The following is a 27,473-nucleotide window of genomic DNA, read 5'->3' on the forward strand; positions in this document are numbered from 1 at the left end:
GTACAAGCCAGTGTGTTCAGAGTTCATATATGTTGAACAATACAGTTCTCCAAATACTCAGACAAACCTGTTTTTTCTAGATAGCATCTCATGCATTGTAGATAGCATCTTCTGCATTCTCGCCATGACCTGTGCATTATTCAAACACACGCACACGGTTGTGCACACACACGCACATATCAGGTATTTCTTAGTTCCCGAAACCAGATCATACTGTAGTTCCTCAACAACATGGTGTTAGGAGAGTTCGTTTATCTTAAGTAGCACGATCACTAACATGTCATGAAAGTAATGACATTTTCATGAGATGCGCAATTAAGTAGAGGAAAAAATCAGTAAGGAAAATCAGATCAATGTCAGGTTGATTAATCTGACTTGATCACTGGGTCGAGATTATTAATATTAATACAATTAAACATTTAAATGCTCATTCAAATTAAAGTCTTGGTCCAGATATTATTCTGGACATAAAATAACAAGAAACAAGATTCTTAGGTTGGCATCTAATTTAATCATACGTTTTATTCTGAAAACGAAAAACATTGTTGTCTGATGGGAGACTATCTGCTAGTAAGAGTGGTCTTATTCCACTTATAAGGATTATATTTATTCCACTTTTACTGATATGTGATGGAATGAATGTATGAAGTACGACATTACCATTGGCTTTGAGGGGCCAGTGTTTTGGGCAACCATAGTCCTGAAGAAGAACCATAGTGGGGCCAAACATGATCATCCTAATATTCAAACATTGTATTGATCCTCATGATATTCGGACATTGGTATGATTAGCCTAATATTAAGACATGTTATTGATCCTCCAATATTTTAACATGGTGGGGTGGCAGTTAGCCTAGTGGTTAGAGTGTTGAACTTGTAACCAAAAAGTTGCTAGATCAAATCCTGAGCTGACAAGCTAGAAATCTGTTGTTCTACCCCTGAACAAGGCAGATAAACCCACTGTTCCTAGGCAATCATTGAAAATAAGAATTTGTTGTTAACTGACTTGCCTAATTAAATAAAGGTTAAAAAATAAGTGGAATATTCAAACAGGTTGTTGATTACCCTAATATTCACTTGGCAGGCCATGGCAAATATAATTTGAATGAATGCATCATGCCATTAGAACAATGGTACAAATGTGTATGCTGAATATTCATTAATGAAATAAATAACTTACAATGACGATGTGTCTCTCTTTTCCTTTGAGATTTCAGGATCCTAGTTGAGGACAATTTCAGATTAGCACTTGGATACATTTCAAAGGTTATGAAAGTTGCTTGTCACACCCACAGAAGCAGAACTATGATGCCAACCACATGACTTTGAGGTGTGACAGTGCACCTGTCAGAAGAACTTCAATTCATAAGTTCATACACTTATCACATAAATCGAAGGCAGAATAAATCATTATCAAATTTCCTGTCTATGAAATATGCCATCAGTGACATGAAGTGTCATTATTGATGAATTGTATAATGTGTCATGAAGCACCTCCCCCAGTTGTGTGGAATGTCAATAGGATCCTGAACTTGAGGTAACCTGACACCTGACACCTGATGATGATGCTGTCCTGCATAGCGATATATAATCTCCCAACTCCCAAAAGAATGATTACATTCATCTGACAATTAGTAAGGGTGGTATTATGTTGAGAGAATAGCTTGTGGATTGTCTAAAAGCCTCATACTGGATTCTCTGAAGGTAAGTAGCCCACATCTGTCTGTACACATTATGTTTGTAGACTACAATATTTGGTACAACATGCTTTAAAAAAAAATATTACATAGCTTTAATTTTGTTGTTGTTGTTGACAAAAACCCCTCTTATTGTGATTCATTCATTTTAAATGTTGAACTTAGTTCCACAAGATATAAAAGCCAATATGCACTTTTTGATATGTAGCTTAACACGGTATTAGACATGTAAAGATATTATTACTATAATACTACATTTGCCAATATTTGCAATTTAATGCTCCCTTAATGAATATTGAAAATATAAAATAATTTGAGATGCTGTAAGAAAAGCAAGTGTTGATGAGCATTACCCTTGTACAGCCTCCCTGGCTCCCTGGCCTCCCGGTTCCCGGAAAGAACCCTCCATTAAAATACATTACTGTAATTATTTGCTAAATGACATCACAGTTTATAGACGTTACACAAGTTAACTTGTATGTCAATCAAGTTTGTCTAGTTCAAAGCAGCTTAAAAACATGTACTACAACATGCATACATACATACATGAAGGCAAACCTCAACTCGCCCTAGCATGGCATTCAGATTGTTTAGTACAGAAATCATTATTCACTTTTCAAAATGTACATTAACTCGTTTATTTAGGGTCCGCAAATATTCTCATATTTACTATATTGACATTACAGTTTAAAATCGCTTTCTCTGAATTACAGGAACGCAGCGTCTGAGTTCATTCACCATGGGGAGAGAGGATGGGGACATGCCAGACTCTCTACCAACCATCCCTGAGGGTATTGTCTGTCTCACACCATTTAAGGTGTTATTTATTAGCATATAATCCTAAATTAAGAGTAGATTAGAAGGAGTTGTGGTTGACTGATATAATCAGTAAGTGAAATTAAATAATTCTGTCCAGTCAGTACACCAAAGTGAGAGGTGTCTTTCAACCTGGTTTCAGAGCACTTCATATTATTCTCTATGTAAATCCTAAAATCAATTTAGTATGATATGTTAAGTTTTGGATGGTATGTATTACTTTGTGGATGTCCATCACCGAATTAGAAAAATATCAATATGTTCCCGAATTTGCTAAAAGTATGATATGTTACGAATTCTAGTTAGGTAGCTAGGTGGCTAACTTTAGCTAGCTTGGTAGCGTTAGCTAGGCTAGGGGTAATGTTTAGGGGTTAGGGTTAAGGTTAGGGTTAAGTTTGAAATTAGGTTAAAGGGTTAAGGTTAGAGTTATGGTTATAGGAAGGGTAACTAAAGGGGTTATGGTTAGGGGAAGGGTTAGCTAAAAGGATTATGGTTAGGGGAAGGGTTAGCTAAAATGATTACATTTAGTGTTAGGGGAAGGATTAGCTAACATACTAATTGAGTGTCCCGAATGTGCATTTACTATGTTATGTCTAATCAATGAGACCAGGCAGTATCATTGGATGGCAGGTAGCCTAGTGGTTAGGAGCAATGGACTAGTAAATGAAAGGTCGTTGGTTTGAATCCCCAAGCTGACTAGGTGATAAATCTGTGTGTTCATGTGTCCTTTAGCATGGCAATTAACCTCCCTTTAAATCGCGCTGGACAAAGAGTGTCTTCTAAATGATGTCTATGTTTAATTGATCATTGGTAATTGATTCAGAGGTATTTGCAAAAGGCTACTCCAACCTGGCCTTCCATGAGGATAAGAAGCCTCAGGAGCGGATGACAGAGGGGCAGCCAACCGTTGACACGGAGCACAAGCCAAAGAAGGGCCTCGGGTAAGCAACATTGCCATTCCTACTTAACTCCTATTAAAGTGTGCTATTACTGTTAAATATATTTTGGTTTGCTCATGAATCTATGTTTCATTTTCAAGAAGGAAGAAAAAAGAACCAGCCAAAGCAGTGGGATTTTTCCAGTTGGTATGTCCTGATTTTGGTTTCAGAAATTGTAGGAAATACACAATAATCTTTTGGCAAGGTAGTACATGTAGTCTATGTCAAAATGGGATAATTTGTTACAAGTGATCAAGATTCATATTCTCCAGTCATTCCAATGTCTGCTGCATTTAACTGTGGTTTTATGTGTGTTGTGGTTGCAGTTCCGTTACGCTACTGGTTGTGAGGTGCTCCTGATGATAATCGGCCTGCTATGTGCTGCCCTCCACGGGATAGCCCTGCCCCTTATGTGTGTTGTGTTTGGACAGATGACCGACAGCTTTGTACAAAGTGGACAGCAGCTCAACCTTACAGGTACATTCTGTTTGACAAGGTACAGATGTAGAATCTTAATTTGATCACTCTGTCGCAGGACAAGGGCTCTATTTTAACAAACCTAATGCAATGGTAAATCTAAATGCTGGCGGTAGGGCTTTAGGTTGGGGGTTTGTCAGAAAATATTTTTCTATTTTCACAACCAAAAATGATTGGCGCAGTGCTGACGGTGGCGAGAAAGGGCATAGTTTTGACGATTAAACTAGTTGTGGGTGTGTCAGGCTTGGCCCCTCACTGGCCATTCAGAAAGTGCTCAATGGCTAAATATATGGTTTATTCAAGTTGTGTATTTATGGTCTTTTATGTATCACCTTGGAATTAACTCCAATTCCAAAGTTAGTCCATTATAGTTTAAACAGCTTACAGAAATTAAATAACACAATGTAGACCTATCCTCTCTTTGCTAAATAGGTCAACTTGAACTTGTTTCCAGTCTTCATTGTTCTAAGTAATTGCATGGTTTCAATGTGGACATAAATACATAGCATTCACACTGATATAGGGGCTAGGCCTACTGTAAATTGCATTATGGCTAAGCTAAGGTCTAAAAAGAGAGCTAATCACATTTGAAACAAAAAATGCACTTGTATTAAATAGGCTATGTCTAAATACAGTTACAGGCTCCATAATTACTCCTCTCAAACATGATCTTTTAATAAAGCTTTGGTGATTAAGATTTGTTTCCAACCCTTTTACAATCTTGACTAGCCTACTTGATTGCATTGGGCAGGACAAAAAGAAAACAGCCTTCATTGACAGAATCGGAGGCTATGCTTGGTTTTTTATCAAATAAAACAAAATGGGGGGGAAAATATAGTGTTTTATGTTTTTAAATACTATGAAGGCCTATACAGGCACCAAAAGCCCATTACTCTTGTTCCATGTTCATATGGGCAGTGTGAGTCACAGCTGGATATCCGCTGTATAAATCGGTAAAACCATCTTCTGTTTGGTCTTAAATATCCCTGACAGCACTCCCTGAAATTAGCACTTTGATCATGTTTTTAAGGACGCACCTCAAATATTTCCACCCCTCCCATCTGAGCGCAAGCAAGCTGGAACAAGACAGGGAAATGACCAATCCTTGTGCAATAGTTTAACAATAGCAGAGCGCTGGTTTGAAGAGGTCGAAATTGCAAATGAAAGTGAGTTTGACACTAGCCCTGCCATAACGCCAGCTAAAAATAGAGTGGGTCCTTCCCAACAACGCAGCTAATGTTTACTGTTTATACTTCACCCTGTCCCCACTGCCAGAGTATCCCACTTCGTGAATGTTTAGTGTATATACTTCACCCTGTCCCCACTGCCAGAGTATCCCACTTCGTGAATGTTTAGTGTATATACTTCACCCTGTCCCCACTGCCAGAGTATCCCACTTCGTGAATGTTTAGTGTATATACTTCACCCTGTCCCCCCTGCTAGTGTATCCCACCTTGTGAATGTTTACTGTATATACTTCACCCCTCCCCACTGAGAATGTTGACTGACTCCAGCACTTCCTGGTTCTGTCAGCAGTCATTGTCCTTTTGGAATGTAAATCTTTGCCCCAGCCCCCCGAGTGACACAGCAGTCTAAGGCACTGCATTGCCGTGATAGATGCATCACTACAGACCCGGGTTCGATACCGGGAGACCCATGAGGTGGCGCACAATTGGCCCAGCGTTGTCCGGGTTAGGAGAGGGTTTGGCCGGCCAGGATGTCCTTGTCCCATTGTGCTCTAGTGACTCCTTGTGGCGGGCCGGGCGCATGCACGCTGACTCGTGTCGCTAATTGTACGGTGTTTCCTCTGACACATTGGTGCGGCTGACTTCCGGGTTAAGGAAGCAGTGGGTCAAGAAGCAGTGCGGCTTGGCAGGGTTGTATTTTGAAGGATGCATGGTTCTTGACCTTCGCCTCTCCCGAGTCCATACGGGAGTTGCAACGAGTTACACTGTAACTACCAATTGGATATCACAAAATTGGGGTAAAAAGTACACCCCTAAAAATATCTTCGCCCCAGTCTAAGATAATTTACACTCTGAAGCATGTTCACAACAAGGATTTGGCTCTATTTATTGTTCCCTCTATCCAGTCTCACAGTCCCTGCCACTTAAAAGCTTCACGGTAGGGATGGTGTTAAATAGGTGATGAGCTGTGCATGTTTTTCTCTTATGATCTCAGTCTTTCATGTGCCTTTTTTTTGCAAACTCCAACTGTCATGTTCTTTTTTTCTCAGGAGTGGCTTCCATCTGGCCACTCTCCCATAAAGCCTAGATTGGTGAAGTGCTGTAGAGACTGTTGTCCTTCTGGCAGCTTCTCCCATCTCAGCCAAGGAAAGGGAAAGGGGATCTCTAGTCAGTTGCACAACTGTTGTCTTCTGCATTTAACCCAACCCTTCTGAATCAGAGAGGTGCGGGGGGCTGCCTTAATCGATGTCATTGGCTCTCAGGGAGCAGTCAGTGGGCAAGACAAGATATTTAAGTGCCTTTGAACAGGGTATGGTAGTAGGTGTCAGGCACACCGGTTTGTGTCAAGAACTGAAACGCTGCTGGTATCCCATGTGTATCAAGATTGGCCCACCACCCAAATGACATCCAGCCAATTTGACACAACTGTGGGAAGCATTGGAGTCAACATGGGCCAGCATCCCTGTGGAACGCTGTCGACACCTTGTAGAGTCCATGTCCCGATGAATTGAGGCTGTTTTGAGAGCAAAATAGCCCTTCAGGTCTTACTCAGACTGGCTACGGAGAGTGTGATCACACAGTCATCCAGAACAGGTGGTGCTCTCATACATGGTTCAGTGTTGCTTTCCTCGAAGCGAGCATAGAAGGATAGCGTTATGGTCATATTTGCAGAAATGGAGGGCAAGGGAGAGCTTTGTATGCATCTCTCTTTGTGGAGTAAAGGTGATTTAGAGTTTTTTTCACCTCTAGTTGCACAGGTGACATGCTGGTAGGATTTCAGTTTTCCAGCATTAAAATCACCATCCACTAGGAGCGCTGCCTCTGGGTGAGCATTTTCTTGTTTGCTTATGGTCCTATACAGCTTGTTGAGTGCGGTCTTAGTGCCAGCATCGTTTTGGTATTTGACATTTATTAGGATCTCCATTAGCCGCTGCAGAAGCATCAGCTACTCTTCCTGGGGTCCACATGAAACATACTATCATCATACATAGTACAGCACATTATTAGTTAAGCACTGAAATGCATACATTTGAAACATCACACATAGCCTACGTATCAGTACATACACACAATATCTAGATCTAAACAGTGCAATTAGCATTACAGTACAAAATATATAAAATGGCAGTGCAGCAAGGTGTTCTTTTACCTGTTTTTTAAACTGATTGTATTGCTAGCTTGAGTTACCTGGAGTGATAGAGTTCCATGTAGTCACAGCTCTATTTAATACTGTACGTTTCCCAGCCTCTGTTCTGGACCTGGGGACTGTGAAGAAACCTCTGGTTCATGTCATGTGCTGTACCGATGAGTGTCCGAACTGTGTTCCAACTGCTTGAACAAACAGTTCGGTATCTTCAACACATCAATACCTTGCACAAAGACCAATATTGGTTCAGTCAATCTTTCCTCAACTTTGAGCCAGGAGAGACTGATATGCATGTTACTGACACTTACCCTCCATGTACTGTACATCTAAGTGCGATATGTTCTCCTTTGTTCTGGACCAACTGCAATTTACCTATGTCCTTCTTTGCTGCACATGACCACAGTAGTCCAGAAGCGACAAAACTAGGGCCTGTAGGACCTGTCTGGTTGACTGAGATATCAAGAAGGCAGAGCAATGCCCTATCATGGACAGATCTCTTCCCATTTTAGCAACCATTGAGTCTATATGTTTTGACCATGACAGCTTACTACCTAGGGTTACATCGCTAATTTTCACATTTAGTCTCATCAACTTGCTCAATAGCCACATTATTCAGTAATAGATCTAATCAAGGTTTAACGTTGACTGATTGATTTGTTAAATAAATAATGCTTTTTGTTTTGAGATATTTATCACCAGAATATTGCTAGTTACCCATTCTAAAACTGACTGGAGCTCTATATTAAGTGTCTCAGTTATTTATGTTACTGTTGCAGAAGACGTGTATGCTGTTGATTTTGTCTGCATACATAGACAAACAGGTTTTATTCAAGTTCAGTGGAAGGTCATTTGTAAAAACAGAAAACAATAGTGGCCCTAGCCGGCTGCCCTGCGGTACATCACACTCAACGGAATTTGCATGAGAGAGGCTTCCATTAACGAAAACCCTCTGTGTTCTATTAGATAGGTAACTCTCAATCCATAATAAGGCAGCGGATGAAAATCCTCGGCAATAGGTTAGGATCACTACATCAAAAGCTGCTCTGAAGTCAAACAAAACACCTCCCACCATCTTCTTACTATTAATTTCTTTCATCCAATCATCAGCCATTTGTCAGTGCTGAGCATGTTGAGTGCCCATCCCTATAAGCATGCTGAAAGTCTGTTGTTAACTCTGTAAAATAACTTTGTATTTGATCAAACTATTTTTTTCTCTCCAAAAGTTTGCTAAGCACTTGTAACAGTCTGACTTGTCAGGTGTTTTAACCATTAAAGGGTGCTCTTCTATTCTTGGGTAGCGGAATTACCTTTGCCTCCCTCCATGTCTGAGGGCACACATCGTCTTCTAGGCTTGTGGTGTTAAATCCACAGCTATCTTGGTAAATAGTATAGTCTACAGCTTATCACGAGGTATTCTTACTCAGGTGAGCGGAACCTCGAGACTTCCTTAATATCACTCACCAGCTGTTGTTAACAGAGACACTCACCTCCCCCCTTGATCTTACCTGAGCTAGATGTATATTATCCGTGTCCTTGTTCAGCCACGACTCTAAGAAACATAGGATATTACAGTTCTTCAGGTTCCATTGATAGGATATTCTCGAAAAGAGCTTGTCCAGTTTGTTCTCTTGCACGTTCGCTAATAGAACAGAGGGTAGAGGCAGTTTATGTATTCATCTATGTACAATCGTGGCCAAAAGATTTGAGAATGACACAAAGGTTAATTTTCACAAAGTTTGCTGCTTCAGTGTCTTTAGATATTTTTGTCAGATGTTACTATGGAATATTGAAGTATAATTACAAGCATTTCATAAGTGTCAAAGGCTTTTATTGACAATTACATGAAGTTGATGCAAAGAGTCAATATTTGCAGTGTTGACCCTTCTTTTTCAAGACCTCTGCAATCCGCCCTGGCATGCTGTCAATTAACTTCGTGGCCACATCCTGACTGATGGCAGCCCATTCTTGCATAATCAATGCTTGGAGTTTGTCAGAATTTGTGGGTTTTTGTTTGTCCTCCCGCCTCTTGAGGATTGACCACAAGTTCTCAATGGGATTAAGGTCTGGGGAGTTTCCTGGCCATGGACCCAAAATATTGATGTTTTGTTCCCCCAGCCAATTAGTCATCAGTTTTGCCTTATGGCAAGGTGCTCCATCATGCTGGAAAAGGTATTGTTTGTTACCAAACTGTTCCTGGATGGTTGGGAGAAGTTGCTCTCGGAGGATGTGTTGGTACCATTCTTTATTCATGGCTGTGTTCTTAGGTAAATTTGTGAGTGAGCCCACTCCCTTGGCTGAGAAGCAACCCCACACATGAATGGTCTCAGGATGCTTTACTGTTGGCATGACACAGGACTGATGGTAGCGCTCACCTTGTCTTCTCCGGACAAGCTTTTTTCCAGATGCCCCAAACAATCAGAAAGGGGATTCTTCAGAGAAAGTGACTTTACCCCAGTCCTCAGCAGTCCAATCCCTGTACCTTTTGCAGAATATCAGTCTGTCCCTGATGTTTTTCCTGGAGAGAAGTGGCTTCTTTGCTGCCCTTCTTGACACCAGACCATCCTCCAAAAGTCTTTGCCTCACTGTGCGTGCAGATGCACTCACACCTGCCTGCTGCTATTCCTGAGTAAGCTCTGTACTGGTGGTGCCCCTATCCCGCAGCTGAATCAACTTTAGGAGACGGTCCTGGCGCTTTTTTGTGCAAAGCAATGATGATGGCAATGTTTCCTTGCAGGTAACCATGGTTGACCGAGGAAGAACAATGATTCCAAGCACCACCCTCCTTTTGAAACTTCCAGTCTGTTATTTGAACTCAATCAGCATGACAGAGGGATCTCCAGCCTTGTCCTCGTCAACACTCACACCTGTGTTAACGAATCACTGAATCCCTGACATGATGTCAGCTGGTCCTTTTGTGGCAGGGCTGAAATGCAGTGGAAATGTTTTTTGGGGATTCCGTTAATTTGCATGGCAAAGAGGGACTTCGGAATGAATTACAATTCATCTGATCACTCTTCATAACATTCTGGAGTATATGCAAATTGCCATCATACAAACTGAGGCAACAGACTTTGTGAAAATTAATATTTGTGTCATTCTCAAAACTTTTGGCCACGACTGTAGTTTTGTCAGGGTGCCCGCACATCGGCCTCTCTTGCACTTTCTCCTCCGAGTGCAGAGGATTAGGGTCTGGTCCGGGGTGAAAAGTATGTCCTGAACCGCCAAGTAGAAATCTTCATCCAATACGAGATTAGTTATTGCTGTTCTTATGTCCAGAAGCTCTTTTCGGTCATGGCAAACCATGGGGGAACAATTATGTACAAAAAAAGTTCAGATCAGATTAGATCAGCACAATGGAGTTTGTTTCTGATCTCAGTTTCAGGAATGGCTGAAAAATGATTACATTTACCTATTATTACATTTACCTCGGCTATTTGCACTGTTGGGAGATTTGGAAAGTCAATCATTCAACAATATTATAATAATTGTAGTGAAAATATTAATCTTTAACTTACAATCTTTGGATACTATGTCATTAGAAAGGTTCAAAATTCATATAAGACATCACAGCACAGTCGAAAGATATATGGCTCGTGGAAATCAAAAGAGGATGGTCTTACGGACATACATTTAGGTGGGCTGGACTGAGAGTAGCAGAGGGGTGAGATTAAAACGCTTATGATCAGTGATAGTTCTTACTGAAAACACTATATAGATGTCTGAGTACATATCCAGTATCTATCCAAAATGTAATGTGTATAATCCAGAAACAGATATATTTGTTGTGTAATTACTGTGTATAAAAGTACCATGTATGACTGCAGCTGGTTCAGAAAATGACCATTTCATTTATGCAGAGTTAACAGCAACAAAACAAGTTATCCTTAGTGCTTCGATTACCCCTGCAATCCTCTCACCACAAACATGGTTATCATATTTTCAAGATCATGTTTGTATAGAGCGATCCGTGGCTGTGATAAACAATGCTCGGACAAATACAGTTGATGCATGGGATGTATTATGTAAAACTGTATCAGGTATCAACAACTCTTGACCAAGCAACAGACCTACAATGTGAGTGGTGGGACGACATTTTATTTTCTGAGAATAATATACAACATATTGTATTATAAACTCTACTTCCTTCCTATGAAATGTCATATTGTATTATAAACTCTACTTCCTTCCTATGAAATGTCATATTGTATTATAAACTCTACTTCCTTCCTATGAAATGTCATATTGTATTATAAACTCTACTTCCTTCCTATGAAATGTCATATTGTGTACTCAAATAATTGACTCCTGACGGTATGTAAATAGTTTTTTTATCATTAAAAGAAGTGCCATGTATGTAAAACGTGTGTAAAATGTATATGTAGCCTAACAAAAAAGACCATCAAACACAGGGGGATATGCAACAACAAAAACACACACAAAAAACCACACTAAACAGCAGAATTGGTCAGGAACTAGTCAAACGGCCGCTATCCAATCCAGCACCATTCAATGCCCATTCATTATAATCCACCTGTCCTGTTGCTGCAGGATTATTTTCCTGCTGTAGCAAACTGGCTCAAATTAAGATTTTACATCTGTGTATTGGCTATAAAGTGCAGGGATCCTTTGTGGCCATGTATTACAGTGAGCTACATATGTGATTATGTCTATTATGGGTTGCATTGTTTAGGCATATCTTCACCATGTACAGTGCCTTGCGAAAGTATTTGGCCCCCTTGAACTTTGCGACCTTTTGCCACATTTCAGGCTTCAAACATAAAGATATAAAACTGTATTTTTTTTTGTGAAGAATCAACAACAAGTGGGACACAATCATGAAGTGGAACGACATTTATTGGATATTTCAAACTTTTTTAACAAATCAAAAACTGAAAAATTGGGCGTGCAAAATTATTCAGCCCCTTTACTTTCAGTGCAGCAAACTCTCTCCAGAAGTTCAGTGAGGATCTCTGAATGATCCAATGTTGACCTAAATGACTAATGATGATAAATACAATCCACCTGTGTGTAATCAAGTCTCCGTATAAATGCACCTGCACTGTGATAGTCTCAGAGGTCCGTTAAAAGCGCAGAGAGCATCATGAAGAACAAGGAACACACCAGGCAGGTCCGAGATACTGTTGTGAAGAAGTTTAAAGCCGGATTTGGATACAAAAAGATTTCCCAAACTTTAAACATCCCAAGGAGCACTGTGCAAGCGATAATATTGAAATGGAAGGAGTATCAGACCACTGCAAATCTACCAAGACCTGGCCGTCCCTCTAAACTTTCAGCTCATTCAAGGAGAAGACTGATCAGAGATGCAGCCAAGAGGCCCATGATCACTCTGGATGAACTGCATAGATCTACAGCTGAGGTGGGAGACTCTGTCCATAGGACAACAATCAGTCGTATATTGCACAAATCTGGCCTTTATGGAAGAGTGGCAAGAAGAAAGCCATTTCTTAAAGATATCCATAAAAAGTGTCTTTTAAAGTTTCCACAAGCCACCTGGAGACACACCAAACATGTGGAAGAAGGTGCTCTGGTCAGATGAAACAAAATTGGAACTTTTTGGCAACAATGCAAAACGTTATGTTTGGCGTAAAAGCAACACAGCTGAACACACCATCCCCACTGTCAAACATGGTGGTGGTGGCAGCATCATGGTTTGGGCCTGCTTTTCTTCAGCAGGGACAGGGAAGATGGTTAAAATTGATGGGAAGATGGATGGAGCCAAATACAGGACCATTCTGGAAGAAAACCTGATGGAGTCTGCAAAAGACCTGAGACTGGGACGGAGATTTGTCTTCCAACAAGACAATGATCCAAAACATAAAGCAAAATCTACAATGGAATGGTTCAAAAATAAACATATCCAGGTGTTAGAATGGCCAAGTCAAAGTCCAGACCTGAATTCAATCGAGAATCTGTGGAAAGAACTGAAAACTGCTGTTCACAAATGCTCTCCATCCAACCTCACTGAGCTCGAGCTGTTTTGCAAGGAGGAATGGGAAAAAATGTCAGTCTCTCGATGTGCAAAACTGATAGAGACATACCCCAAGCGACTTACAGCTGTAATCGCAGCAAAAGGTGGCGCTACAAAGTATTAACTTAAAGGGGCTGAATAATTTTGCACGCCCAATTTTTCAGTTTTTGATTTGTTAAAAAAGTTTGAAATATCCAATAAATGTCGTTCCACTTCATGATTGTGTCCCACTTGCTGTTGATTCTTCACAAAAAAATACAGTTTTATATCTTTATGTTTGAAGCCTGAAATGTGGCAAAAAGTCGCAAAGTTCAAGGGGGCCGAATACTTTCGCAAGGCACTGTACAATGGTGATTTGTGGATTATGTTTTATACTACACATATCATATGTTAGGCACGCCAGATTGTGAACATTGACTACTGGTATTGTCATTTCTCCATAGCCAATTTCACTGTGGAGGAGATCAGCGCTTTATTGAACTCAACTGACGGATGTATTCAAATTCCTGGAGTTGATATAGAGGCTCTAATGACTCGGCAAGTGATAATGAGTACAGTAGATAACAGAAACACATTATCAATATATTATATCATAAATATATCCTCATGTAAATACAATGTGGCTTTTATTTCTGATTATAAACTGGGTGGTTTGAGCCCTGAATGCTGATTGGCCCGACAGCCGTGGTATATTAGACCGTATACCACGGGTATGACAAAAAAATATATTTTTACGTATCTAATTACATTAGTAACCATTTTATAATAGCAATAAGGCACTGGGGTTTGTGGTATATGGCCAATATACCACGGCTAAGGGCTGTATCCAGGCACTCTGCATTGCATCGTGCATAAGAACAGGCCATATACACCCCCCCCCCCCCCCCATTGCTTATTGCTTAAAAACATACTGTGTGATACATACATTTGAATTTCCAGACATGCCTATTACTTCGTTGGGATCGGTTGTGCTGTGTTCCTGCTGGGGACCTTTCAGGTGATGTTGTTCTTGTTGACAGCCACCAAACAGACCAAACGGATCCGGGAGAAATACTTCCATGCCATCCTCCACCAACAGATGTCCTGGTTTGATACACACCAGATAGGAGTTCTCAACGTCAGGTTAACAGAGTGAGTTTGATACATTGGATGAATGATTGGGATAAAAAATCAAAGACAATGTCATATTTTAGCATATATGATCAGATTGAGCAACTACAGATTGTTTCAATAATGTAAATTATTATAATATAAATAATTTAATACTTTTACTTTCTACAGTGACATCAACACAATCAACGAAGGCCTTGGAGACAAGATCTGTGTGTTCGTGCAGTTCTTCTGCACCTTCTTGTCAGGGTTCATCATTGGTTTCATCTTCGGCTGGAAGCTAACCCTCGTCATCCTGGCCGTCAGTCCTCTCCTGGCAGGATCAGCTGCCGTCTGGTCCAAAGTAAGACTACCAATGATCTGCAAAGACAAAAGCTTCATCCCAAATGGTACCCTATTTTCTATATAGTGCACTACTTGAAAGTAGTAGACTACAGTGCCTTGCGAAAGTATTCGGCCCCCTTGAACTTTGCGACCTTTTGCCACATTTCAGGCTTCAAACATAAAGATATAAAACTGTATTTTTTTGTGAAGAATCAACAACAAGTGGCACACAATCATGAAGTGGAACGACATTTATAGGATATTTCAAACTTTTTTAACAAATCAAAAACTGAAAAATTGGGCGTGCAAAATTATTCAGCCCCCTTAAGTTAATACTTTGTAGCGCCACGTTTTGCTGCGATTACAGCTGTAAGTCGCTTGGGGTATGTCTCTATCAGTTTTGCACATCGAGAGACTGAAATTTTTTCCCATTCCTCCTTGCAAAACAGCTCGAGCTCAGTGAGGTTGGATGGAGAGCATTTGTGAACAGCAGTTTTCAGTTCTTTCCACAGATTCTCGATTGGATTCAGGTCTGGACTTTGACTTGGCCATTCTAACACCTGGATATGTTTATTTTTGAACCATTCCATTGTAGATTTTGCTTTATGTTTTGGATCATTGTCTTGTTGGAAGACAAATCTCTGTCCCAGTCTCAGGTCTTTTGCAGACTCCATCAGGTTTTCTTCCAGAATGGTCCTGTATTTGGCTCCATCCATCTTCCCATCAATTTTAACCATCTTCCCTGTCCCTGCTGAAGAAAAGCAGGCCCAAACCATGATGCTGCCACCACCATGTTTGACAGTGGGGATGGTGTGTTCAGCTGTGTTGCTTTTACGCCAAACATAACGTTTTGCATTGTTGCCAAAAAGTTCAATTTTGGTTTCATCTGACCAGAGCACCTTCTTCCACATGTTTGGTGTGTCTCCCAGGTGGCTTGTGGCAAACTTTAAACAACACTTTTTATGGATATCTTTAAGAAATGGCTTTCTTCTTGCCACTCTTCCATAAAGGCCAGATTTGTGCAATATACGACTGATTGTTGTCCTATGGACAGAGTCTCCCACCTCAGCTGTAGATCTCTGCAGTTCATCCAGAGTTATCATGGGCCTCTTGGCTGCATCTCTGATCAGTCTTCTCCTTGTATGAGCTGAGAGTTTAGAGGGACGGTCAGGTCTTGGTAGATTTGCAGTGGTCTGATACTCCTTCCATTTCAATATTATCGCTTGCACAGTGCTCCTTGGGATGTTTAAAGCTTGGGAAATCTTTTTGTATCCAAATCCGGCTTTAAACTTCTTCACAACAGCATCTCGGACCTGCCTGGTGTGTTCCTTGTTCTTCATGATGCTCTCTGCGCTTTTAACGGACCTCTGAGACTATCACAGTGCAGGTGCATTTATACGGAGACTTGATTGCACACAGGTGGATTGTATTTATCATCATTAGTCATTTAGGTCAACATTGGATCATTCAGAGATCCTCACTGAACTTCTGGAGAGAGTTTGCTGCACTGAAAGTAAAGGGGCTGAATAATTTTGCACGCCCAATTTTTCAGTTTTTGATTTGTTAAAAAAGTTTGAAATATCCAATAAATGTCGTTCCACTTCATGATTGTGTCCCACTTGTTGTTGATTCTTCACAAAAAAATACAGTTTTATATCTTTATGTTTGAAGCCTGAAATGTGGCAAAAGGTCGCAAAGTTCAAGGGGGCCGAATACTTTCGCAAGGCACTGTATATAGGGAATAAGGTGCCATATTGTTTTCATATGTGTCACTAAACAGTGGTCGCATCACTACTCTTGTGCCCAATCCCAAATCCACCCCTAGTTTATGCTTATACAATCCTCTCAGTTTTCCACAATCACATCACAGACATTTTTACATCAGCATTGTAAGATACCGTATTCATGAACAGTTTCTATTTGATTTCAGATACTTGCCACCCTGACCAGTAAGGAGCTGTCTGCCTATGCCAAAGCAGGGGCGGTAGCTGAAGAGATACTGGTGGCTATCAGGACAGTTGTGGCTTTCAATGGACAGAAGAAAGCTGTGGAAAGGTTAGTCAGTTACTAACTAATTAATGAGTTGCATAAAACAGTGGATCTTTCCATAATTATTCATATGATTTACCAAAACCAAGACACATTCCCCTATTTAGGCATGTCTTCTATATATTTTAGGTATGAAAGAAACTTGGAGGATGCTAAAAACTTTGGAATAAAGAAAGCCATCACCACTAACGTGTCCATGGGCTTCACCCAGTTTGTCATATTTGGGACGTACGCCTTGGCTTTCTGGTACGGGACCAAGCTCTCTGTAGACGAGCCTGAAAACTACACCATTGGAAAAACCATTACAGTAAGCTTTTATGGAAGATTTTAAGTAGGAATTTACTATTTTCCAATAGATGCATTTACATTTTATTGTGAAGAGGCCTCTGCAATGTCTTCACACCTGTTACTCTGTCTGATATTAATATAATTCCTTTCTTCATTACATTCTTTGTTGCTGCTATTTTTAGGTCTTCTTCTCTGTGATGATTGGGGCGTTCTCTTTGGGCCAGGGTGCGCCTAACTTGGAAGCCATCGCCAAAGCCCGGGGTGCTGCCTATGAAGTCTACAATACCATTGACCAGGTACCGGAAGTATTCAGTTTAACCCCTAAATCACCATAGCACTGACTCCGTATGAACTCACTCTAACTCACTCAGAACAACATGATCTCAAGAACTCAAGTCGAATTTAGACATTTGTCCTACTGCCGCGGTTGATGAGTTGATTTGTTTGTCATAGCCGCGGCCCATAGACAGCAGTTCAAAGGAAGGTCACAAACCAGACTGTGTGAAAGGAGACATTGAATTCAAGAACATCCACTTCAGCTACCCCTCCAGGAAAGACGTCAAAGTAAGTAGTGGATTTGAATCGAACCAGATCCAGACACTAACCTGTCTCCAAATGATTTGAAAAAATGCACAATAAGGAAGAAGCTAAGTTAAATGTTCAGTTTCCAGTTGGATTAGCAAAAACAAAATGACAAGCCGTACAATTGTAAAATGACAGGTTAGGTTACAGGTTAAAAATACACGTTAAATACGTTGTGGGATGTGTTCCCTGTCGCTGTAGATTCTTCAAGGAGTGAATCTGACAGTGCCTCGTGGGAAGACCATAGCTCTGGTTGGAGCCAGTGGATGTGGGAAGAGCACCACCATTCAGCTGCTGCAGCGCTTTTATGATCCAGACTCAGGAGAGGTATGAACAAATCTGATCGAGGCTTATTCAAAGTGTGTTTAAAGTGCATTTGATGAGCCGTCCTCCAATAGCTCCACCCACCAGCCTCCAGTGAAGGACTCACATGCTTTTATGATCCAGACTCAGGAGAGGTATGAACAAATCTGATCGAGGCTTATTCAAAGTGTGTTTAAAGTGCATTTGATGAGCCCGTCCTCCAATAGCTCCACCCACCAGCCTCCAGTGAAGGACTCACATGCTTTTATGATCCAGACTCAGGAGAGGTATGAACAAATCTGATCGAGGCTTATTCAAAGTGTGTTTAAAGTGCATTTGATGAGCCCGTCCTCCAATAGCTCCACCCACCAGCCTCCAGTGAAGGACTCACATGCTTTTATGATCCAGACTCAGGAGAGGTATGAACAAATCTGATCGAGGCTTATTCAAAGTGTGTTTAAAGTGCATTTGATGAGCCCATCCTCCAATAGCTCCACCCACCAGCCTCCAATGAAGGACTCACATGCTTTATGATCCAGACTCAGGAGAGGTATGAACAAATCTGATCGAGGCTTATTCAAAGTGTGTTTGAAGTGCATTTGATGAGCCCGTCCTCCAATAGCTCCACCCACCAGCCTCCAGTGAAGGACTCACATGCTTTATGATCCAGACTCAGGAGAGGTATGAACAAATCTGATCGAGGCTTATTCAAAGTGTGTTTGAAGTGCATTTGATGAGCCCGTCCTCCAATAGCTCCACCCACCAGCCTCCAGTGAAGGACTCACATGCTTTATGATCCAACCTCAGGAGAGGTATGCAGTACACGAGCGCATTAAAGTTCAAACACCTGACCCATAGTGCATACAGAGACTCACATGCAAACACACGTGTAATGTACACAAAAACATTCACTCATGTACACTCATTCCCAAGTTCTGGTTTATCAGGTTTAGTGTTGAATTCAGTTCAGTAAAAAGTCAAATAGTATTGTAGTGCCCTCTTGTGGAATGTTGATATATCATTTGTCAGAAACGCTGTATGTTTTGTTTGCATAGCTGAGGGTGGTAGGGGTGCTGAGGCTGCTGCAGCACCTCCTGATAAATCAAAATAAGAAATAAATAACAACAATAATAATAAACAACATTCCCACCTTTATTACTCCTGTATGAGCATAGAAAATACTTGTCAGCAAAGCAGAGACATTTGCATGCCTAATGAATATGACCCTGGTTTGTTGTCAGATTACCCTGGATGGTCGGGACATCCGGACCCTGAATGTGAAGTGGCTGAGGGAGAATATGGGTATCGTCAGTCAGGAACCTGTGCTATTCGGAACAACCATTGCAGAAAACATCCGCTATGGCAGAGAGGACGCCACAGATGAGGACATCGAACGGGCTGTGAGAGAGGCCAACGCGTACGACTTCATCTCCAAACTCCCCGATGTACGTGGGGATACTGACAAATGAGTACATACAATGGCTTCAGTGTTTCACATGTGTTATACATTAAATGATCTATGGTGTACAAATGATTTGAAGTGAGTAGGACAGCATATATTCTGTTGTTTCTATGGCGACTGTGTTGAATTTAGATGTTTTTTAGTTTTTGTTTTGAAACTGAAATTGTATACAGTGTAAGGAAATGGCCAAATAGTGATGATGTTATCCCAATGGACAAATTGAAACATGATTATTTCATCTCCATCCCATTTCATGTGGCGTTAACAGAAGCTGAACACCATGGTGGGGGAGCGGGGAGCCCAGCTCAGTGGAGGACAGAAGCAGAGGATAGCTATCGCCCGGGCCCTGGTCAAAAACCCGAAGATCCTCCTGCTGGACGAGGCCACCTCCGCCCTGGACACCCAGAGTGAGTCGGTCGTTCAGGCCGCTCTGGATAAGGTCAGTACCCTCCCTGAGGACCAGACCCGTGGTTAAGGTTGTTCTCAAACCTGCTTTTGCGCAACCTAATAGCCTGATTCGATTTGTTTGACTGCAGCCTTGCAAGTTCACGTTTGCAGCAGTTGACAAACGTCAAGAATCAGAGTGAATCCATGAGATCCTGTTGGAATCCATCTCAGCGAAAATGAAGACGTAATAAAAAAAATGATATGGAACAAATGATGGCAATATTGTCTCCTCCCATTCCCATAGGCCAGAGCGGGCCGCACCACAATAGTGATCGCCCACCGCCTGTCCACCATCAGAACAGCTGACGTGATCGCTGGCTTCAGCAACGGAGAGGTGGTGGAGCAGGGAACACACAGGGAACTCATGGCCAAGAAGGGGGTTTACTACTCTCTGGTCATGCAGCAGGTACTGTATCACGCTCACTACATCCCAAATGGCACCCTATTCCCTTTATAGTGCACTGCTTTTGACCACCAGGGCCCCAACTCTGCCTCAACAGTAGAATCAGCCAACGTCTAAATCATGTTGATCAGAGTCATATTTAGAGACGTATATCATCAGTATCAGAGCAATATACCTTATCAAGCCTGTTTCTATATGATCAGTAATAAACAGGCTCTGTGTGTAACATGTTCAAATCCACTATCACACCTTGTCTGTTGTTCAGAGTCAAGGGAAGCCAGAGGAAGATGAAGAGGACCCTGTGGAAGAGGATAACCCTCCTAAATATGAGGATCTGGATTATGTCCTATATGACTCATCTGACATGGATGAGCTGGAAGTGGGAAACGAGGAAGGAATAGAAAACGGCGGCTTTGAAAAGAACTCAATCAGCAGTGGCCGTGTGGAAATGAAACCGACCAGGAGGAAATCTAAGAAGTCCAAGAAGGACAAGAAGGTACTATTACATAGATAATCCTTTATGTGCTATATAGGAACATGGCTTTGTTATAGTGCTATTGCTAAACTATCATCATACCTATTATATAATGTATGGCATATAATGTATGGTTTATAATGTATGGTGAATATAATGAATGGTATATAATGTATGGTTGCATTCATTTACATTTTAGTAATTTAGCAGAAGCTCTTGAGCGACTTACAGAAGCAATTAGGTTTAAGTGCCTTGCTCAAGGGCATATCGACAGATTTTTCACCTAGTCGGCTCGGGGATTCGAACCTGCCACCCTACTGTATATAGTGGTAGTTCATTGTCTTCAGAAATAAGATCTGTTACATCATGTTGGTCCTTGGTCATTTAGTTTTGTCATTGATGACAATGTTTGATGACAGAAGGAAAAGAAACCAGATGAAGCTCCAGACATCCCCTTCACCAGAATCCTGGCCTTGAACAAGCCCGAGTGGCCGTACATGTTGGTAGGAACCCTGTCTAGCTTGGTGGGGGGAGCCGTTTATCCCTGTGTCGCCATCATCTTCGCCAAGATCATTGGAGTAAGTGTTTCACAAGACCACCTCCTTGTCTTCATAATATGAAGCATTGTTAAATACTGCAGAGACTATTCACATGTCCTAGGTGTCTTCATTGAGTTTGATTTAAACAAGGTGGTCTTATTTTTCCACATCATTTATTTGATGGTCGTTGGTTGGTGGGTTTTGGCTCTTATTTTCCAAAGCAGCCTTTTCATTTTCTGTTGTTATCTATTTTTTGGTGGGGTTTCTCTCCACCCCGTGACCTTCTCTAGGTGTTTTCCGAGGTTGACCCGGAAGTCAAACGACAGAAAACCATGATGTTTTCCCTGCTCTTCCTTCTCATCGGAGGAGTGGCTTTTGTCACCTACTTCCTAAAGGTTTTCTAATTTATAGATCTAAACTGTGTCCAACATGGCAACCTATGCCCTATACAGTGCACTATCTCAAACATGTAATATGTTGTGGGTATGTCTGGTTGGGTACATTTCTGCTGTATGTTCTATGTTTCAGGGTTACATGTTTGGAAAATCAGGAGAGCTTCTTACCATGAGGCTGAGGAGGCAGGTATTCCATGCCATGATGAGACAGGTAGGACAAACTGTCATGCGGGAACATGTATACTTCAGCAATTGTACATCAATTTAAAAAGACTGACTTGTCATTGCTAATTTACTTTACTGTATTGATAATACCAGCAAAAGGATGATGCTGAAATGCCACTTTGTGGTGTTCTGCCTCAGAACCTTGCTAAAATTACGATTCTGAACTGCCACTTTGCAGTGTTCTGCCTCAGAACCTTGCTAAAATGCATTCCTTACAGGAGATTGGATGGTTTGATGACAACAACAATGCAGTGGGAGTTCTAACCACCAGATTGGCCACAGATGCATCTCTGGTTAAAGGGGTAAGCACAATGCTCTGATTTACACATTGAGATACCGATCAAAATCTATCACATCAAGTCGATGTCAATTCAGAATCATTCTACTGTACAAATCTTTAAAAATGTCTACCTGTACATATGCTTCCATGTATTTACAGTTGCGTTCTTTAGAGTTGCAATGTCTGATAATGGATGGAACCTACTTGTTTCCTCTCTCCTCACCACCAGGCGACTGGGTCTAGGTTGGGTCTGGCCACCAACACAGTCTGTGCTCTCACCATCGCCATTGTGGTGGCCTTCATCCACAGCTGGCAGCTCACCCTCCTCATCCTCGCCTGTGTGCCCTTCCTCATTGGAGCCAACTTCATTCAGATGAGGGCAATGGCAGGCCACGCCTCCAAAGACCAGGGTGCCCTGGAGCAGTCTGGGAAGGTTAACATCAACTTTCTATTGCAATTGGGGTTGCAAAATGTTTCCAAAATTCCCAGATTTTCCAGTAATCCCAGTTATAGGTTTTCCGGAATCAGGAGGGAATAAGCAGAAAATCGGGGAAACCTTAAAACAGGATATCTGGATAACCAGGGAATTTCAGGAAGGTTACTGCTATTATGCAACCCTAATTGCAATGCACTTTGAGACAGTGGGCTATATCAGTGTGTGACACCATGTGTTCAAATAAAACGTTAATAAATCTTTATTCATCTTTTGTAGATATCTACAGAGACCGTTGAAAACTTCAAGACAGTTGTTGGATTGACACGGGAGGACGTCTTCTTTCACAAGTTCATGGACAGTCTAGAAAGACCATACCAGTAAGAGTACAGTTATTCACTTTGTTATAGACTCAGCTTTTGGATTGTTTGACCTTATAACCTACAGTCAAGTACTGATTAGATTTCAACTGAATACATCAGGAACGGTTTGGTGAAGGCTCCCATCTACGGACTAACATTTGCCGTTGCCCAAGCAATCCCTTACATGGTCAATGCTGCAATCTTCCGCTTCGGGTCCTGGCTTATTGCTCACTGTCACACAGAATATGAAAATGTTTTCCTGTGAGTATACATTCTGGTACTGTTATATCTCAAATGAATACATTCACACCAGGGTTGGGGTACATTCCATTTACATTCCAGTCAATTCAGGAAGTACACTGAAATTCCAATTCCAGTTGTCTTCAATGCTTTTCATTGAGGAAAATGTGCTGTTGGAATTGGGTTTTGAATTGACTGCAATTGAAATGGAATGTACCCCAACCCTGACTAGAACCCTTGGCTGCCACATTGTCACTACACGGTAACATAAAAATTATAGTAATAATATAATTATAACATTAATTTGGTGGGTGCTTATATTTGTCCTATTTCACACATGTGTATTAATGCACATGTGTGTTTTTTGCATATCCCAAATCTCCCTGAGACAGCCTCGTTGAGTTGGGTCATGACCAGGGTCTGCCGATATAGTGGCAGTGATAGTACAACATTGTCCTTTTCTTTCGCAGTGTGTTTTCTGTGATCATATTTGCTGCCATGAACATAGGAGAATCAGCATCTTTTGCTCCTGACTTTGCCAAAGCGAAAGCAGCTGCGGGGAGAATTCTTGGCTTGTTGGAGAAGAAACCAGAGATTGACATTTACAGTGAGGAGGGAGAGAAGCCAGTGAGTGAGATATAATGTGTCTTACTCCAATATAAACATAAAAACAATGATATAACATTGTGCTTTGTCTGGGACAATGATATAACATTGTGTTTTGTCTGGGACAATGATATAACATTGTGTTTTGTCTGGGACAATGATATAACATTGTGCTTTGTCTGGGACAATGATATAACATTGTGCTTTGTCTGGGACAATGATATAACATTGTGCTTTGTCTGGGACAATGATATAACATTGTGTTTTGTCTGGGACAATGATATAACATTGTGTTTTGTCTGGGACAATGATATAACATTGTGTTTTGTCTGGGACAATGATATAACATTGTGTTTTGTCTGGGACAATGATATAACATTGTGCTTTGTCTGGGACAATGATATAACATTGTGCTTTGTCTGGGACAATGATATAACATTGTGCTTTGTCTGGGACAATGATATAACATTGTGTTTTTTCTGGGACAATGATATAACATTGTGTTTTGTCTGGGACAATGATATAACATTGTGTTTTGTCTGGGACAATGATATAACATTGTGCTTTGTCTGGGACAATGATATAACATTGTGTTTTGTCTGGGACAATGATATAACATTGTGTTTTGTCTGGGACAATGATATAACATTGTGCTTTGTCTGGGACAATGATATAACATTGTGCTTTGTCTGGGACAATGATATAACATTGTGTTTTGTCTGGGACAATGATATAACATTGTGCTTTGTCTGGGACAATGATATAACATTGTGCTTTGTCTGGGACAATGATATAACATTGTGTTTTGTCTGGGACAATGATATAACATTGTGCTTTGTCTGGGACAATGATATAACATTGTGTTTTGTCTGGGACAATGATATAACATTGTGTTTTGTCTGGGACAATGATATAACATTGTGTTTTGTCTGGGACAATGTTGTCTTTTCCAGACGGACTTTGTCGGGGACATTGAGTTCCGAGGGATCCACTTTGCGTACCCGACCCGTCAGAACGTGAGGGTTCTCCAGGGGTTGAACGTGTCAGTGGGGCCTGGTCAGACCCTGGCCCTGGTCGGAGAGAGTGGCTGTGGTAAAAGCACCTCCATACAACTACTGGAGCGCTTCTATAGCCCTGCTGAAGGACAAGTGGTGAGACCAACACCAAAAATAATCAAATCATAAATGTAATATAAAGCACGCTTTCAGAACTATTTCAAAGTGCTAAACCAGTATACTGTGAATTGGAATGCAACAAATATAGTAAAACTGTTAGGCCACTTTTTAGCATGTTAATATTTGTGAAGGTTGGCCTAAATCTGTGGTATTATTGTGGTGTCTCAGTTAATGAAGGGGTTGGCCTAAATCTGTGGTATTATTGTGGTGTCTCAGTTAATGAAGGGGTTGGCCTAAATCTGTGCTATTATTGTGGTGTCTCAGTTAATGAAGGGGTTGGCCTAAATCTGTGCTATTATTGTGGTGTCTCAGTTAATGAAGGGGTTGGCCTAAATCTGTGGTATTATTGTGGTGTCTCAGTTAATGAAGGGGTTGGCCTAAATCTGTGGTATTATTGTGGTGTCTCAGTTAATGAAGGGGTTGACCTAAATCTGTGGTATTATTGTGGTGTCTCAGTTAATGAAGGGGTTGGCCTAAATCTGTGGTATTATTGTGGTGTCTCAGTTAATGAAGGGGTTGACCTAAATCTGTGGTATTATTGTGGTGTCTCAGTTAATGAAGGGGTTGACCTAAATCTGTGGTATTATTGTGGTGTCTCAGTTAATGAAGGGGTTGACCTAAATCTGTGGTATTATTGTGGTGTCTCAGTTAGTGGATGGGTTGGATACTAAGACCCTGAACCTGTCGTGGCTGAGGTCTCAGCTGGGCCTGGTGTCCCAGGAGCCCATCCTGTTCGACTGCAGCATCTCAGAGAACATCCAGTATGGGGACAACAGCAGAGAGGTCTCTCAGGATGAGATAGAGGAGGCAGCCAAGAACGCCAACATCCATGACTTCATCATGGGCCTGCCAGAGGTATAGTAACAGTATAGTGAGGGAGATTGGAGGAGACAGGATAGGCTGTAGCTGTAGGATGATATTTGAAGTCTTCTCAAAGGGGATCCAAAAAATGTCACTGGTGAGGTCACAGTAGAACTTAAACTAATGTCTCTACAGATATTAATATAGAATAGCTATTGACTAGCCCAAGACGGGCTGTTATGACTTTATATTTTAATGTATATTTTAAAAGTGTTCAATATAGACAAACACTATAATTTGTGTTGTTTTTGTCAGAAATACAATACCAGGGTTGGGGACAAGGGGACCCAGATGTCTGGAGGTCAGAAACAGAGGATAGCCATCGCCAGAGCACTGGTCAGGCAGCCTAAAGTACTGCTGCTGGATGAAGCCACTTCCGCCCTGGACACAGAGAGTGAGAAGGTAAGTCACATGGACATTGAGTGCCGACCATCTCATTTTCTACCTATTCATTAATTCATTAATTACTTAATGGCCAGGTCACACACAAATGCTTATCTTCACACAGTCTGTCATCTCCCTCCTTCCCAAATAACCTCTCTGTCTTTCTGTTTCCTCCCTCCTTCTCTCTCTCCCTATCCCTCCCTCCCCCAGATTGTCCAACAGGCTTTAGACGCCGCCCGGCAGGGCCGCACCTGCATCGTGATCGCCCACCGCCTGTCTACCATCCAGAACGCAGACCAGATAGCGGTAATTCAGTATGGTCAGGTGACAGAGCAGGGTACACATACTGACCTCATGGCTAAAGGGGGGGCTTACTATGCCCTGGTCAACGCACAGGTCAACCACTAACTCATATTCAGATTGATGTTTTGCAGCGTATGTACTGTTCTGTTGAATGTTGTTTTGTGAGCTCTTTTTATTGAGCTGCACTTCTTAGCCAGGTCCCCCTTGAGAAAGAGGTCTCCTGTCCATAATGGGACTTCCTGGTTAAATGAAGGTTATTTATAAAAATGTATAAAGAATAAGGAATCTATATGGACAATGATATGGCAGCCATAACTCACTTTGAACGGACTGCTAAAATGATGTTCAATTGCATGATGCAAACTGTCTCAGTGTCAATTGGTTTGATCACATGTAGGTGGTGCACTGAAATGTAGCCTATTGGGTTACTGTGCTATTGGTTACTCACTGTATTACTCACTTTAGCAGTAATGCTGGAGCACGGACATCAGCACAAATAAGTTTTGATAAGCTGCCTCGAATGAATGAACTGTTCTTGACCATGGCACCTTTCATTGTCTGAAGACAACAGGTACAGTATGTATTTCTATAAGAAAAACAGAAAGACACATTATCACAGTTAAATGACTGGATAAAAGCAGTGATTGGGAAAGGTTGTATACCTGTAAATATGAGAGGTTGATGTTCAGAAGACTGTTGTATGTTATTGTATACTGTGATATTTGTATTATTTTAAACAGGGACACTATGCTCTAAAAGGCAAAGTATGCATTTGAAGAATATCTATATATTTAAATGAGTACACTATGTAAGGCTGTTACTTGTTTGTAAATATGCATTCAAATAAAACATTACATCCCATAACATGTCATTTTTAACCTGATTCTAAAGTGACATAATGATTAATCTACAATCTAAATTAGATTGTGGGGAATATGTCAATACATTTTCAAATAAACTTGGAACTCGTTCATTTT

General features: G+C 41.1%; 1 protein-coding gene across 4 annotated transcripts; it reads left to right on the forward strand.

Moving 5' to 3' along the window:
• The first annotated feature begins 1,593 nt into the window (after nucleotides 1-1,593).
• Nucleotides 1,594-27,357, forward strand: abcb5 (ATP-binding cassette, sub-family B (MDR/TAP), member 5). 4 transcript variants are annotated; one of them, XM_036965630.1, is made up of 29 exons: nucleotides 1,594-1,704; nucleotides 2,411-2,488; nucleotides 3,337-3,454; nucleotides 3,553-3,598; nucleotides 3,778-3,928; nucleotides 13,694-13,787; nucleotides 14,190-14,381; nucleotides 14,532-14,703; nucleotides 16,615-16,739; nucleotides 16,863-17,040; nucleotides 17,204-17,317; nucleotides 17,475-17,585; nucleotides 17,805-17,930; nucleotides 19,148-19,351; nucleotides 19,637-19,807; nucleotides 20,060-20,221; nucleotides 20,484-20,714; nucleotides 21,113-21,271; nucleotides 21,523-21,627; nucleotides 21,761-21,838; nucleotides 22,071-22,154; nucleotides 22,362-22,565; nucleotides 22,845-22,945; nucleotides 23,048-23,188; nucleotides 23,638-23,794; nucleotides 24,727-24,924; nucleotides 25,597-25,803; nucleotides 26,065-26,211; nucleotides 26,404-27,357. In XM_036965630.1, exons 2-29 carry the CDS (start codon nucleotides 2,437-2,439, stop codon nucleotides 26,599-26,601), a joined length of 4,026 nt encoding a protein of 1,341 aa, XP_036821525.1. In that variant the 5' UTR covers nucleotides 1,594-1,704; nucleotides 2,411-2,436; the 3' UTR covers nucleotides 26,602-27,357. The 4 variants fall into 4 exon arrangements, with proteins under 4 accessions (XP_036821525.1, XP_036821542.1, XP_036821532.1 ...); XM_036965647.1 differs by having other exon boundaries at nucleotides 21,116-21,271; XM_036965637.1 differs by having other exon boundaries at nucleotides 3,556-3,598.
• The last annotated feature ends 116 nt before the right edge of the window (nucleotides 27,358-27,473 follow it).

The sequence above is a fragment of the Oncorhynchus mykiss genome, chromosome 3, assembly GCF_013265735.2.
Source record: "Oncorhynchus mykiss isolate Arlee chromosome 3, USDA_OmykA_1.1, whole genome shotgun sequence".
Classification (NCBI taxonomy): Eukaryota; Metazoa; Chordata; class Actinopteri; order Salmoniformes; family Salmonidae; genus Oncorhynchus; species Oncorhynchus mykiss.